We start from the raw sequence: 15,691 nt of genomic DNA, 5'->3' as shown, positions 1-15,691 counted from the left end.
GAGAGACGCCACAAGAGGTCCAAACTTTTCGCTGTATCCAGCCTGTGGATCAGATGCGTTAGAACAAGAAGCAACAGCATTTGCAGCTTGGGGTGTGCTCTGTGTTGCTGGAATAACAGGACGCAAGATGAGACGCTGGGATGATGGGTCTTCGTTCGACAGGGGTCCGCTTGTCGTATTCTGTCCTTTTACTTTCCCTTTTTTGCGGCAATCAATCGATGTGGATGGAATTTCTGATTCATCATTTCTGGGGATGTGCATTACTTCCGGATCGACGTTCTCTTCATTTCCCTTATTGTTGGTTACTTCGCTTGGCATAAAATCTTCATCCGTAAAAATGCCTGGATTGATAGGGACGATTCCACACATTCTGAAAGCATTGACTGCCTTTTCAATGCTTGCACATCTACCATAAGCAATTCCGAAGAGCTCTGCCACCTGATACTGAGTGATCACTCTGCCAGGATGTGTAACAAGCCAGTTGTTGCAAGCTTCAGCATAGTTGGTCTTGAGCGCCTGGAAGAAACATCGGTCCAATGGTTGAACTTTGTGGCTGCTATGAGGAGGAATCGAAAGCAACACTATTCCGTTCTCTCGGCAGTAAAGAACTGTTTTCAGCGACTGATGCGAATTGTGGTTGTCCAAAATCAGCAGAACGGGATTCTCTTTTGTGGCCTTTGTGTTAACCTGGAAGTGTTCTACCCATTCGTAGAACAAGTCGGAGTTTATATATCCTGTATCCGAAATAAACATTTTCGATCCACAAGCTGCTCCATCCATAAGTTCTGGTTTTTGACGCTTTCTTTTAAAAATCAACGCTGGAGGTACGTAACTCCCTTGTGCGCTTATGGCACAAACAGCTGTAACCAACTCTCCTCTCTCACCGGAGCTAATTTTGCCTACAGCTTTTTTGCCAGTAGCAGACACAACCTTGGGGACATTGTTGGGCACCGTCGACATTCCAGTCTCATCCATGTTGTATATGCGATCCGCGGTGAATCGGTACTTAGTGGTGATTTCGCGCAAATTGTTGAAGAATATGCCAACCTGCACTCGGTTGAAACCCATCATCCGGCCAAGGCTGGTTTGCTAAGGTGTTCTGAGAGATAAGTTGTGCCTGCGCATAAACGAAAGCGCCCACTCCTTCCCAGCTGTCCGCGACTCTTGATTGAATCCGCTGGGGATGTTGTTGATGTCGGCATACTGATATATTGATCTGCGGAAATCCATAAACGATAATCCATAGAAGCATTCGTCGAGGGTTTTGCAGTGGCTTGCTAGTTCATTTTCTTGTTCCGTAGTGAACGTTGGCTAGAAACGATCAAGTTTCTCCACGCCGTATCCCTAAAATACAAAACAAAATAAAGCAAAAAATTTTATTGGAATTCGAGGGATTTTCAGTCCTTTTTCAGTCGTTTTCGCAATGCAGCTTCGGTGATTCCGATGCTTTTGGCAATGGCAAGTTTTGATTCCCCATTCGCTATCCTCTGCCGGGCTTGTTCGAGCAACTCGGGGGTACAAACCGATCTCTCCGACTTTCGCACGTAGTTTCTGCAAAAAGGTGTATTAATGTGTAAATGAGGTTAGGAACTCGAACTTTTGCCCCGCGATTGATTCGAACTCTTGCCCCATTAGACACCAGACAATGTTTAGCAATAATTCACTGAATTAATGTACAATTACCAAAAACAACTCACCGCATCTTTCGAGGGAGCCTTCAAGTGTAATAGATCACAATAACAGATAGGTGAAATTGACAAATTTGCACAGAAAACACGTTTGCCGCGGATCGAAAATTTACTTTTCTGGAGACCAAAACAAACTTTTCCAAAAAACTCAGCGCTTTTGACCATAACAAAAACAATGTTTATGCTAAGTTTTCAGCTGTCAAAGTACTGACCTTCCCACAAGGTGCTTTGAAAATTAGTTAGTCAATTCGTTCATGAATTTCTCATGTAATTTATTTTTTTATTCGGTAATTCCTATGGAAATTCTTTTGGTAATTCCTTACAGTATTTTGTTGTAATTACTTAGGAAGTTCTATTAGATTCTCTATTACTAATTTAAAAAAAAACAAATGGAACGGCTGGAAAAAAATTCAAAGCAATTACCTAAGGAACTTCCAAAAATCAAAGTGATTGCCAAAGAAGTTCGAAAAAAAAATCCGAAAAATTTCAAAACGCAATTTCCAAATACGTTTAAATATACCCAGGTAGAGATCAAGTACTGGCAATCAAAACGTGATAATGATAAAAATAATATCAAAAATTTGTTCTTGAACCATCTGTCTAATAGCAAAATTTGATATTAAAATATCAATCAAATTGCTCACTGCTATTGATTAGAACTTATCAAGAGCTCAATGTGATATGACAAAGATGTTCTAGGAGTAAATTTGAGATATTATTTTTATTATTTTTACTTCTCAAACAAAAAAATATCACTTTTTGATCTCCGTATCAAAATATGCTATTTTTCTTATATATCTTTATTATCGAGATTTTCAGCCTATGGCTGGTTCATCTCCTAATATGCTATTATTGAGCTTCTCTCCTTTACTCGGGTAGAAATAGTTGAAGTCACTCAAAAGGAATAACCCAAGGACTTTCCAAAGCAATTGCTTCCAAAATTACTTAAGGGAATCCCAAAGTAATTTCCGTTGCAGATGAAATTTTCAAAAAGAATACTGAATAAGTTGCCAAAGGCACTTCCGGAAAAATTCCAATAGAAATTGTCTTTAAACCCTGTGAATTTCCTGTGTAATTTCCAATGTAATTGAAGAAGTAACTACCAAAGGAAGTTCCTAAAGAATATCACAATCAATTTACGGACGGAAATTCAAAAAGAAATCAATATGAAACTGCCAGAAAAGTTGTTAACTTTATTGTCAAATAACTTCTCAAAGCAATTTTATGATGAATTTTCATTATAAATACTTAAAAAATTAGTGTAGAATTAGCTCCTTGTTTAAATAAACGTTAATAAAAACCAAAAAAAAACTAGACAAATAGGGTATTGGTTCCCTTCTTAAGCATGTGGCTCCCATTTTCATCCTACGAAAAACAAAGGATTGAAGCGCTGTTTGTTTTGTTTCTTATTTTTGTATTTTTTGTTAGTAGTGAGCATCCATGAAAACAAAAAGAACGGAATCAATCGGTGCCGTAATCGCTTGTTTTCGAATAGGATGAATATGGGAGCGTGAGATTAATGATGGAACACATACCCTACTCAAAATATTCCCTTGTTTAAAAAAAAAACAAAAAAAAAATAAAAAAAAAAAGAAGAGCTTTGCTTAGAGAACTAATGAAAGAATTACCGAAGCAATCAAACACATCCAAATAAAATTCTGAAAGAGTTCCCTAAATACTAGACAGGAATATCGAAATCGAAACATTAAAAAAAATCTTAATGAGTTCACAAATGAAATGAAAAACGGTTTTCCAAAGGAGTGCTGAATCAACTGTCAAAAGAAATGCCGAATCTGTTTTCAAAGGAATTGATGAAAATTCTAATGGAAATTTAACTATAGTTTTCACATCTACCACTGTGATTTTAATAAGGATGCATTTTTCAAACCTTAAATTGGGAGAAGTGTAAAGTTTTTTTTATTTATTTTGAGTGTACCACTACTAAGCTTAAAAAACTTAATTTAATTCCTATTAGTGAAGCCCTTTTTCTCATTTCGAATCTCTTACCGTTCATTTCGATCCGCTCGGCCAGCTCCTCGGCGCGCCTCTCCGTCTCCAGCGCGTGCTCATTGTGGTAGAACACGCTGGCCCCGAAGAACAGATACGCCGCGTAGAAAGCAAACAGTGCCAGCCACTCCTTCGGGGTCATCTTTATCTCTTAGCAATATTGATGCTTCAGATCTTGCACTAGGGTTCTGATTCTGAACTCGAAAACATCCGACCAAAACCGGAATCGACTTTCTTGTGGCTTTCTGATCAGTTGGAACTTGTTTTGGCGGTAAATCACCTGTCGTCGCTGACGATGCTATCAAAATTCTTGGTTTAGCTGCGCACTCGCGAAAAGGTTCGTCGCCTGCTTGGGTGGTGATCCTCTCCCGATCTCCGTGACACTTGCACACTCGCGGCGAGTCGGTAGCGTTATGTGAGAATAATCCCGAATCCCAGTAGGCAGAGCCTTCGAGCTGCGGTGTATGTCTCTGCGCTCCGGCACGATCTTCTACTCTTTTTGCTATTAATTAACCATATTTTTATTGTATTCCACTGCACTAAATCGCGACCCGCGCCTACGAGGAATATCACCGAGGAGCAAACACAGGTCCACACTTATCACATGAAACACACTTTTAATTAATGCCTATCATCTCATTTGCCCATTCATCACTCCCGAGTCCCTTCCTGTATGCCGCAATAATTACTTCGCTCCGGTGAATTGATTTAAATATTTTCATCCAAGATTGCAATTTGTTCTTCTTTCGCAATATTTATTGGTGCACATCTGAGAACGCACGCCAACTAGATCGAATCGCGCCGTGCCGCGCCGCGCCGACTACTCGATGAATGGACGGATGTGCTGTAACGTCACGTCACTATGAGCTCCACACACGTCCGCCCGCGGGATCGTCACCTGGACGACTAAGTGCGATCGATTTTCCCACAGAACTTGAACTTTGACGAGCCGCCTACTGTGAAGTCGATAAGCGGCACGCACGGAACGATCGCGCTACAGTGATTAGAGCGCCACCGGATGATCGAGATCGAACCGTGCGTAGCGTTGCGTACCCAGAGCAAACCGAGCAAACACCGCGCACGGTGCTCCCCAGACCGGGAAATCTTCATCGAATCAGTGCTCTCCAATCGGTTCCTATTAGGATCTTGTACCATTTGGGCAGGTGCGCCTGTTTTGGGCACTTGTCGCGACAACTAAGTCAATTGTATACCTAATAACCAAATTTTTTGGGCACGGTGAGATAGTATCTAACCCTATACAAAAATTGACTTAGTTATGGAGGTAAATGCCCATAATAGGTACAGCTGCCCAAATGGTACAAAGCCTTACCTACTCAATGCAAAACGATTCTTTGCGAAAATATTGTATCAACATCGTTGAAGAACAGTTACTATGTATTGAACACATAAACATTTTTGGTTCGAATTTAGTTTCAAAATGGGACCTATGTTTTTTTGCCTTTCTCGTACACCAAGGTGTACCGAAAGGCTATATGTTCACTCCAAAAACGAAAATTTGATAGAGCCTCCGGAGGGGTCAAGTGTTATATACCAATCGACTCAGCTCGACGAATTGAGGTGATGTCTGTGTGTGTGTATGTGTGTGTGTGTGTATGTGTGTATGTGTACAAAAAAACTCACATCACTTTTTGGCAGTAAACCTCAACCGTTTTTAATGACCAACGGTTCATTCGACGCGGAATCTGGTCCCATTGTTTCCTATTGAAAATGGTTCAGATCGGTCCAACCGTTCCGGAGTTATGGCCATTTAGGTGTTCCGGACCGGTACCCCAGGAAGGGGCCAGATATAAAAACGCTACAAACCCATCCATGCGGCACATCAAACTACGGCATTTTCGATAACTTGATGAATGGTAAGCAGAAAAATAGTCTCAGACCATATCTGAACCGGTAATGTCCCGGAACCGGTTCCGGGTGTCCCGGCGGAAGTGACCAAACATAAAAGTGAACTAAACCCATGCATGTGACATATCAAACCGCGGCTTTTTCGATAACGTGATTAACAGTAAGCAGGACAACATTCTCAGACCATATCGGAACCGGTAGTGTTCCGGAACCGGTTGCAAGTGTCCCGCCGGAAGTGGCCAAGTGTAAAAGTTAACCAAACCCATGCATGCGACATATCAAATAGCGGCTTTTTTGAAACCCTGATGAACAGTAAGCAGGATAATATTCTCAGACCATATATGAACCGGTTGTGTCCCGGTACCGGTTCCGGGTGTCCCGTCGGAAGTGGCCAAATATAAAATTGAACTAAAACCATGCATGCGACATATCAAAGCGCAGCTTTTTCGATAACCTGATGAACAGTAAGCAGGAAAGCATTCTCAGACCATATCGAAACCCGTTCCAGATGTTCCGCCGGAGGTGGCAAGGTATAAAAGTTGATTGAGCCCATGCATGCGACATATCAAATAGTGGTATTTTTGATATCCTGATGAGCAGTAAGCAGGAACATATTTTGAGAACATATCTGAATCGGTTGTAATCCGGAACCGGTTCCGGGTGTCCCTCCGGAAATGGCCAAATTTAAAAGGGAACCAAACCCATGCAAGCGACACATCAAATCACCGAAACCGGTTCCAGGTGCCTCGACGGAAGTGGTCAAATGTAGAAAAGAACCAAACGCATACACGTAGCACATTAAGTAACGGCTTCTTCGATAACGCGAAGAACGGTCAGCAAGAAAATATTCTCAGGCCAGTAGTGTTCCGGAACCAGACTCGAGTGCCTCACCGGAACTGGCAAAATGCACAAATGAACCAAACCCATACATGCATTACATCAATTTGCGACTTTTTAGGAAAACTGATTAAAAATTTGCATGAAACTAGTCTAAGACCACATCAGGGAAAATCGGTAAGTGGTAAAATGTGAACCGAAATTGGTAAATGTGAAATTGGACCAAACCCATGCGTGTCGTACCATAAAACCACACTAATTCGACAATGATTGCAGTCAAATTACCTGGGTTAACTTTTAATTCGATATACTAACTCTATTTTAGTTTTAGTTTAGATTGTAGGATTTGTTTTTGAATACAAATCCTACAGGTACTGAGGTGGTACGAATTAATAGCTTGTTCATTTTACGATTGTTGGCTTCCGAGGTTCACTGCGGTTGATCACCAAACGGATCAGGTGTTGGAAAGCACCAAATTTGAACTTTCGGAAGTAGCAGCTGCACGAGGAGCCGCTGCGGGTGTGAGTAACATCACAATATCGTATCATTCGTATTTACAGTGTATTACGCTGTGACATTTGATCAGTTTTAAATTCAACAAATTTGGAATGAGTGGGGTACAAATTAAAAAGTGTCGTATTAAAGAGTGATGAATACGCGGGGTTTGACAGTACATCAAACAGCAGCTTTTTTGATAACTTCTTCTTCTTCTTCTTTATGGCTCAACGTTCGCATTGGAACTTGGCCTGCCTCTCTTCTACTTAGTGTTCTTTAGAGCACTTACACAGCTATTAATTGAAGGGTTTTTTTTGCCTGCCATTGCATGAATTTGTATATTGTGAGGCAAGTACAATGATACACTATGCCCAGGAAGTCGAGAAATTGTTCCCAACCGGAACGGGAATCTAACCCGCCGATTCCGGATTGGCGATTCATAGCTTTAACCACTAGGCCAACTGGAGATCCTTTTTTGATAACACGATGATCGATTCGTAAGAACATAGCCTCAGACCATATTTTAGACAACCGGTAGTGTCCCGAAACTAGTTCTAGGTGTCCCACTGGAAGTGGTCAAATGTAAAAGTGATCTGTACCCATGCATAAGATAAATCAAATCGTGGTTTTTTTAGGTAACCTAATGTACGTTAGCAATGATATTGCCTCAGACTATATTTGGGAGACCCGGTGGTGCTCTGGAACCTGTGGAAAGTAACCAAATGTACCATGCGACACACCACATCACGGCTTTTTTAATAACCTAAAGAACGGTTAACTAGAAAATAGGCTCATACCACATTAGAGACTACCGGTAGGGTTGCACAACCAGCGTTTGATGCTTAACCGGAACTACAAAAATAAATAAAATCAATGCAAGCGATAAATATGTGTAAGAGAACAAAATCTTGACATATTAAACCCACATACAAACAGACGTCTCACTATACTCACTACGTTCTTGTTTTCAACGGTCAATAAAATATAACCTAGAATGTGCAGAAATTTTTTTATCGAAGACCGCAAAGTGATCTGTGATTGTGTAAAAAGTTATATCTTAGCATGTTAGTATCGTCTTGATATTGATCAGCTCCCAATGTTAGTGATGGTACTCATGCAGTCTACTGAGAAATCTGATATTATTCAGCTCTGCTTATACGCTGAACACAACGTCGGACTATGTGTCATCAATAAGTTTTATGTCAATTCAATTATGGCTTTGAAAAACTGCTTGCTTTTCTAAAAAAAATTTCAGGATTCAGGAACACTTTGACTTATAGGACCCATATAGCCGAGGCGGTAAACGCACGGGTATTCAGCATGACCATGCTGAGGGTGACGGGTTCGATTCCCGGTCGGTCCAGGATCTTTTCGTAAAAGAAATTTCCTTGATTTCCTTGGGCATAGAGTATCTTCGTGCCTGCCACACGATATACACATGCAAAATGGTCATTGGCAGAGGAAGCTCTCAGTAAATAACTGTGGAAGTGCTCATAGAACACTAAGCTGAGAAGCAGGCTTTGTCCCAGTGAGGACGTTACGCCAAGAAGAGGAGGAACACTTTGACTTACGTCGACGGAAAGATCGTGAGAACATATACGACGAGAAAGGCACTATCACCTCTAGGTGGATTAATTTGGGTTTTTTAAATTTTAAAAGGATTGCAAAAAAGTCATAGAAAACAATGTATGAGCACCGGTATGATGGAGACCTGAGAATGGATCACTAAAATAACTAAAACGGCCGCTATGAAATGAACAGATAGCGCCACCGCAGCCTTGTGTGTTTGACATAACTCCACTGCTGTCACAATGCTAACGTCCATATACGGTGGCGCCTCTGCTTACATGCGGTGAAACCTAGAAAAGTAGGCTTCATTGATCCATTGAGACTGTTTTTTTTTTTTATAATAACGGTCTGAGGAGCACCGTGCCGCTCGCTAAAGTGCGTCGTTCGTAATTATACCCCGCAGCACACCTTGTCGCAAATCAGTCACCTCAGAACGAAACGATCTTGCGGTGGTCCGCAGGAGAATTGATTAGCAGTCGTCGGTTGACTGGTGGAAATTATCCGGCAGATCCAGTTGGAGAAGCAACAACCGCAGGATGCGGGCGTAGAACGGGATGGGGACGAAGTTCATCCAGGTGCTGGCACTGGCTAGGAGATCCTCGCCGATGTACAATTCCATAGTAAGTAAGCAGCTCCGAGGGATGCGCGGAATGCTAGTTACATCGTTTGTTTTTTCGGCTATCCGTATTACAAGACTAATGATGCTCGAAATCGTCGGTTAATTAAGGTAATTGTCATCGGTGTCGGTATAACTGATATGCGGAAGTAGCACTAATGATGTAGAATCTAAAAAAAAGAAAGAAATATGAAAATTACATAGTCTTGATGTAATCCAAATTAACGGCTTAGTACTTAGTAGATCATTGATACAATACTCAGTCATTATTGAGCTGGGATGTATAAGGGTATTAGGTAAGCCATGATTTCCCCTTGTTATTATGTTACAAATACGCACATTCACTATCAAAAGTTTGGGGTCACCCCTCAAAAACTTTGTATCTTATCTCCGCTAATTTGTCTTCGACTTCAAAAGCTTAAATCTTATTCAAAATATATTAAGTAAAAAGAGCTTTTGATATGATGCCAATCTCAAACATTTTGGAATTCCTTCGTAGATTTCTTCGGCAACTTCTTCCGGGATACCTTTTGGAACTCTTTCTCTTGGAACTTATTCCGGGAAATTGTTCTGGAATTATTTCAGAAACTGCTTCCAGGAATCCTTCAGGAACTCTTTCCAGGATTCATCTAGCTAGGAACTTTTTCTGGTATCTGGTATCCACCAAGAGATTCGTTTGAAATTCCTGCGGATCCTTCTGGAATTTCTTCGGAAGTTCATTCTGAATTTCTTTCAGATGTTTCTAATGGAAATCTTTCAGGAGTTTATTAGGGAGTATTTAGAGAAATTCCTCTTGTAGTTTTTGTTTATAAGAATTACTGATGAATTTTTTGAAGGATTTCCTTGAGGAAATACTTCAGCAAGTTTTTTTTATCTGTATTAACGAGATTTTAGCCCAAGGCTAGTTCATCTCGGCACCCACGCTTTACTTCCCTTCCGAAGGAAGAACTCACATTTCGCGAGTTTGTTGGGAGCTCCAGCAAGTTTCTCCTCAGTTACTCCGGAGCTATTACGAGATTCTCGGATGTAATTCCTGGAGGATTCCCGAAGCTTCATGAGAGATGCTGGAAAAATCCGTTGAAGTTTCAGAAGGAATCCTGGAAGGAGTTCCTTATATAAAACCTGTTAGGAATTCAGAGGTAACTCCTGGAATAACCTCAGAGGGTACTTCAGAAGGAATCCCAAGAAGAATCTCAGATATAGCTCCCTGAGGAATCACAGAAGGAAATTTTAAAGGGATCTTATAAAAAATGTGGAGAACTACGGAAAGAATTCCTGGAAAAATCTCAGCTAAAATTGCTGCGGTAATCTTGGAAGGAGTAATCCTAGAGAAAATTCGGAAGGAAGTTTCATAAAAAAACAGGAACTTCAGAAATAATCTCAAAAGGTACACAGATCGAAAAGATTTGTAAATTTCTGTGACATATGATGTACATAATTGGAGCGGAAATTGGATTTTACAGAAGTTTACATGACATGTCATGTATATCTCATGAAAAAAAAACCATATAAACTTTCATTAGATGTCATGTAATTCAGCATGACTCAGAGATGGAAGATACAGTATCGGACAAAACAATAAGACCACCGGTCCTATTTCATACAAAATGGCCAAGTTTGACAATATGGAAATCGGTTTCTAGTTGACCGATTTGGCTGAAATATTGACAGCTGACATGATATTACGGGAATTTTGATTTGTATTAAATTGATTGAGTTCTGTTTACTACTTCCAAAGTTACAGATATACGGTGTGACAAAATTATAACACCAGATTTTTATGATAATTATTTCTGGTCAATTCAATGAAAATATCCACAAGTTTAAATGGCATTCTTAATTTTAGTACTTGTTCATCAATCATCAAATATCAGATACTCTCATATATTATTTGATAATAGCAATCTGAAAGTGGTCCTATTATTTTGTCGTTTCGTGTATCTGTAACTTTTGATGTGATGAACTCAATTAATTAAATACAAATCAAAATTCACGTAACTCCATGGCGACTGACAGAATTTCAGTCAAATCGGTTCACTAGAAACCGAGTATCACATCGTCAAACTTGACCATTTTGTATGAAAAATGGCTGGTGGTCTAATTGTTTTGTCCGACACTGTACATGATCAAAATGAAGTTTACATGACGTGTAATCTTCATTATTTTTATCTGTGTATTCTTCAAGCAAAATAGGAAAGAATTTCTAGAAGAATCCTGGTAAGAGCTCTTGAAGGAATCCTAGGAATTTCAGAAAAAACTCCTGGCAGAATCCCAGAGCAAACTTCTGAAGGAATCCTAAATAAATGCCCGGAAGAATCTCATCAAGAAGTTCCTGTGAATCCCTCACGAAATTCCTGAAGGATTCCTGGAACAAACTTGTGGAGAACCCACGAATCATACCTGGGATACCTGTGAGGGGTGCCACCAGCGGCGTCATGGTCGCGATTTTTTCCGCAGTCAAGTTCGCAGGTTGTGAACAATTCTCGGTACCCAATCACGTAATTTATTTTTGGTCCTTTGCTGTCAGATCGGTGTATTGCGCATTACGCAGTTAAAAGTGCGACGAGGAAGTGCGGAATCTCAAATAAAAGTGCGATTTAGTGTCAGATCGTTTCGGTGTCTTCACCGCACTTATTCATGAGCACATGATGAATAAGTGCGGTGAAGACACCGGAACGATTTGATGCAATATCGCACTTTTATTTAAAATTCCGCACTCCGTCGCAGTCCAGTTAGCGATACAATAAACTATAACACGCTAAATATAATTAACACAAAATGCAATTTACACGAAAAAAAATACACGATAATGAAAATTATTGGCTACCAGACTGGACACACAAAATTTGAGGGTTTTCTTTGGTACATCGGGGTCTTGAAATTAGTCTATTGTGCCACCGTGCCGTCATCAAATAAAAAATCAGCGCACTTTCCCACGCTCGCGAATCCCATATTTTGAATTGAATCAAACCACCACTGGCTAGCAAAATTCGTCGAAGTCCGAATCGTAAAAAACAAAGCCACGAAACGAAAAGACGTAGAAAAAAGTCTTAGCAACCACGGCATGATTTTGTTTTGCTTACAAGCATCGAATCACTATAGGGCACTGCATTGTTTTGATTTTGTATGGGATTTTGAGATTTATTGGCCTTGTTGTTTACAAAATATCTGTAGAAGTGAAAATGAAGGAGAGAATTTCATGCAGTGCCCTATGGTCCACTGCACGAATTTATGCTGGTTTGTTTACTCTCACAGAAAATTTGACGTTTGGGCGGTGCTGACACCGCTCAAACGTCATATTTCGTGTGATGTAGAGTGACTGGAAGGGAGAGTGGCGTCAATGTCAAAATTGAAACAGCGATCATCTGTCAAATCCATACAAATTCCCATTCCAAACGAGCAGGAGACCTGTCAAAATTGGAACATGACGCCACTCTCCCTTCCAGTCACTCTAGTGTGATGGTAAGCAGGCCAGTATAAATTCGTGCAGTAATCCATGCTGGTTTAGACAAAGTGGTTGTGCACTGAGAGAAAGGAGACAGCTCTGCACGCAAAAAAAATCCGTTCCGACTGTCGTACAGGAAAACTTCCCGTCACTTCCCGAGCAGAAGGGCACAGCTTACAAATACCATGCAAAGAGCAACCTGTGCTCTAATACCTAAAATTGTAATTGCTGCGTTATTCTGCGAAATAATATGAGAACATAACAATAACAGTTGGAGGTATTTGAGCAAAGTTTGGTATTGAAAAGACACTACACCGTCTTCAACCAGAGGTTGTACAGACTGAACAAGCACTAACATATAACAACGGACAACACACATAACACCCAGCGGTCCAGTGGAGAATTTTCCGTTTGACGAAAAGTTTTCCCCGTCTGGAGCGGGAATCGAACCCACACTCCGAGGCTTACGAAACGTCTAGATGACTGACGCCTCTAGCCGCACGGCCACGAAGGTCACTTGATGTAGTATTTGTTGGTTTAAGGGTAGTACGCACCTGATAAGTACAGTGGAAAAAGATAGGCCAAGGAACGGTCAAGAAATGATTTCGCTGTTAAAATTTCTTGAGTGGTCCGCAGCTGGAAAGAAATGAAAATTGTGTAACGCTCGTAACGCCTGCCGGGCAAATCAAATGGAGCTGTCACTTTTCCTTGCGGAAAAATATTCCGTTCCTCAAGGAAAATTGACATTTCTTCCCATACTAATCAGTTGTCAAAATTCCTTAGGTAATTAGAGGGATTTTTTCTGGAGTGCTTTTCTTACCAGGTGCGTACTAGACTTTAGCAATGAAAATGAGCGAAGAACAAGATATGCTATTACATTTTTTACTTATCCTTATCCTTATGAATTCCCGAAGAAATCCTAGGACACATTCCGGAAGAAATTTAAAGAGGAATTCTTTAAACAAACCCAGCAACCTGGGCAGCAATTTCAGTTGAGATTTCAGAATGATTCTCAGGAGAATAACCTGAAGGAATTCCAAAAGAAATGCCTGAATGAATCACAAGTAGAAATCCCTTAAAGAACCTCAGGTGGAATTCTGGAAGACATCCCAAGAGGAATCTCTGAAAGAATTCCAAGAATAATTTCCGAATGATTTCCTGGATGAGTTCCTGAAGGAATCTCAAAATCCCCCGTAACGTGGGTAGATCACCTTAGAATGGTGCGTTGCGGTGTAAGATCTACCAAATCAAATTTTGATCTTGATATTTACCGTATTTTTAAATATTCCAAGATCAAAGTTTGATGTTCTTTTTTTGTGTTTTGTAGTATTTGTGTTTCAATGTACTGCTAATTGCCATTTTATTTCAGAAGGGTTCAGGTAAATGTATCTTACGTTATAAATAATATTTTTAAAATATGTAACTGTGGCGAGCGTATCACTAATTTGTAGCTTATTTGACGTACGATGTTAATATTATTTTATATTTCAGATTATCAACCGAAGAATCTAGTAATTCGACCAAATGCCAACAAGATGATGAGGATGAATTGGGCAGACAACTGATTCGAAGCAGTCTAACAATGGTGTGCCTGAACGTTAACCAAGCGTATCCTTTGGAGTTTACCCTTCCACTAACAACACCCAAATTCCCGTGACACCTAGGCCTGAGAGATCGTAGAGTTGTCTACATTTTTCATAGGTGTCCAGGACAGTGCTCGACCATTGGAGGATTGCGTCAGTCTTGTCCAAGAGTCAGAGATTAGTCCCAAATCTTTGTGCTTTGGTTCAGACGGGAAGGAGGCAACCCTCATAACAGCGGTCTAGGACTGTACCACCTACGAATTTGTGCGACTCGCTTAATGCTAATGCTAATGCTAATGAATTCCTGAAGGAATCTCAAAAGCAATCAAAGGACAAATCTCTAAAGGATTTCTGGGAGAATTGCCTGAAGAAATCTCAGGATAATTTACTAGAAGAATTCGTAATAGAACTCCTGCAGGAACCACAAGTAAAATTTCCGAAAAACTCCTAGGAGGAATTCTTGAAGGAATCCCAAGAAAAAATCCTGATTAAATGACTGAAGGCATTCCTGAACCAATTCCTGGAAAAATCATGCAAGCAATCTAGAAAGTCATCTAAGAAGAAATTTTGGAAGGAAACCAGTAGTTCCTGACGTAATTGTGGAGTTCCCGAAGAAATTCATGGAGGAATTCGTGAGAAATTTCTAAAAGAGTTCCTGAGGGAATCCCTAGTTGAATTGCTGACGCAATCCATGAAGATTATCCTGAAGTATTTCCCAGAAGAATCCCTGAAACAATGCCTGGAAATATCTCTGGAAGAGTTCCTAAAGAAATCCTTGAAAGAATTTCTGAAGTAAGCTTTGAAGAATTTCCTGAAGTAATGAAGAACCAGAGATGAATTCCTTGAGCAACTTCAGGATTCCCATGAGGAATTCCAAAAGGCATTCCGGGAAAAAATTAAGATAATTTCTGGAGGATTTCTTATAGTAATCGCAGATAAAATTCCCGAAGGAATCCCAGCAGAACTCTGGAAAGAATCTCAGGAGGGAATGCGGAAGAAATCTCAGGTGAAATTCCACAAGTAATTTCTGCTTGAAATTCTGGAGCAAATTACGGAGGCATTCCTGAAAGAACTCCCGAAAGAATCTCAGGTTAAGTTTGGTGATTTGCGAATAACTTCTAGACGGTTTTTTTGTAGAAATCCTACATGGAATTTCTGAAGTTCTCTCAAGAATGAAACATTCTGAATGAATTCCCAAAGGAATCCCTGGAAGAATTCCGGAAGAATCTGGAAGGGCTTACTGAAGGAATCCCGGAAACAATACCAGAAAAAAATATTCTGACAGGAATTCCGCCGGAAGAAATCCCAGGATGAATTCTAAAAGAAATTCAAGAAGAAATTCCTGAAGGAAGACCTAGATTCCTTACGATTTGTAGTCTAGATTCCCAAAATGAATCCGTGGAGGTATTCTCGAAGAAATCCCTGGAGAAAATCCTGAAGCATGTTAAAATCCCTGAAGGAATTACAGAAGTATATTCAATTTTAATCCCAAAAGAATTTCTAAACGACTGAATCGATCAATTATTGTTCAAATTCCTGAAGGAATCCCAGGAAGATTTCCTTATGCAGTCCTTGGAGGAAATTC

The 15,691-nt window shown here is 40.2% G+C and overlaps 1 protein-coding gene across 9 annotated transcripts in view; it reads right to left on the bottom strand.

Moving 5' to 3' along the window:
- The window catches only part of LOC109426125 (open rectifier potassium channel protein 1), a 198,804-nt gene that overhangs the window by 167,825 nt on the left and 15,288 nt on the right, over nt 1-15,691 (bottom strand). The window contains exons 2-3 of one of the 9 annotated variants that reach the window (XR_009998573.1): nt 8,890-9,248; nt 3,696-4,539 (exon numbers count right to left, since the gene is read on the bottom strand). Coding sequence is in view for 1 of the 9 variants with exons in the window: in XM_062855676.1 (XP_062711660.1) it covers nt 3,696-3,837 (142 nt within the window). In the remaining 8 variants the exon portion in view is untranslated. Of the gene's footprint in view, nt 1-3,695; nt 4,826-8,889; nt 9,249-15,691 lie in introns of those variants that run through there. The other 8 variants (XR_009998571.1, XR_009998572.1, XR_009998574.1 and 5 more) reach the window with 8 other exon arrangements.

Source organism: Aedes albopictus, chromosome 3, assembly GCF_035046485.1.
Source record: "Aedes albopictus strain Foshan chromosome 3, AalbF5, whole genome shotgun sequence".
Taxonomy (NCBI): Eukaryota; Metazoa; Arthropoda; class Insecta; order Diptera; family Culicidae; genus Aedes; species Aedes albopictus.
The sequence above is the reverse complement of the archived record's forward strand: the minus strand, read 5'-3'. Positions and strand labels throughout refer to the sequence as shown.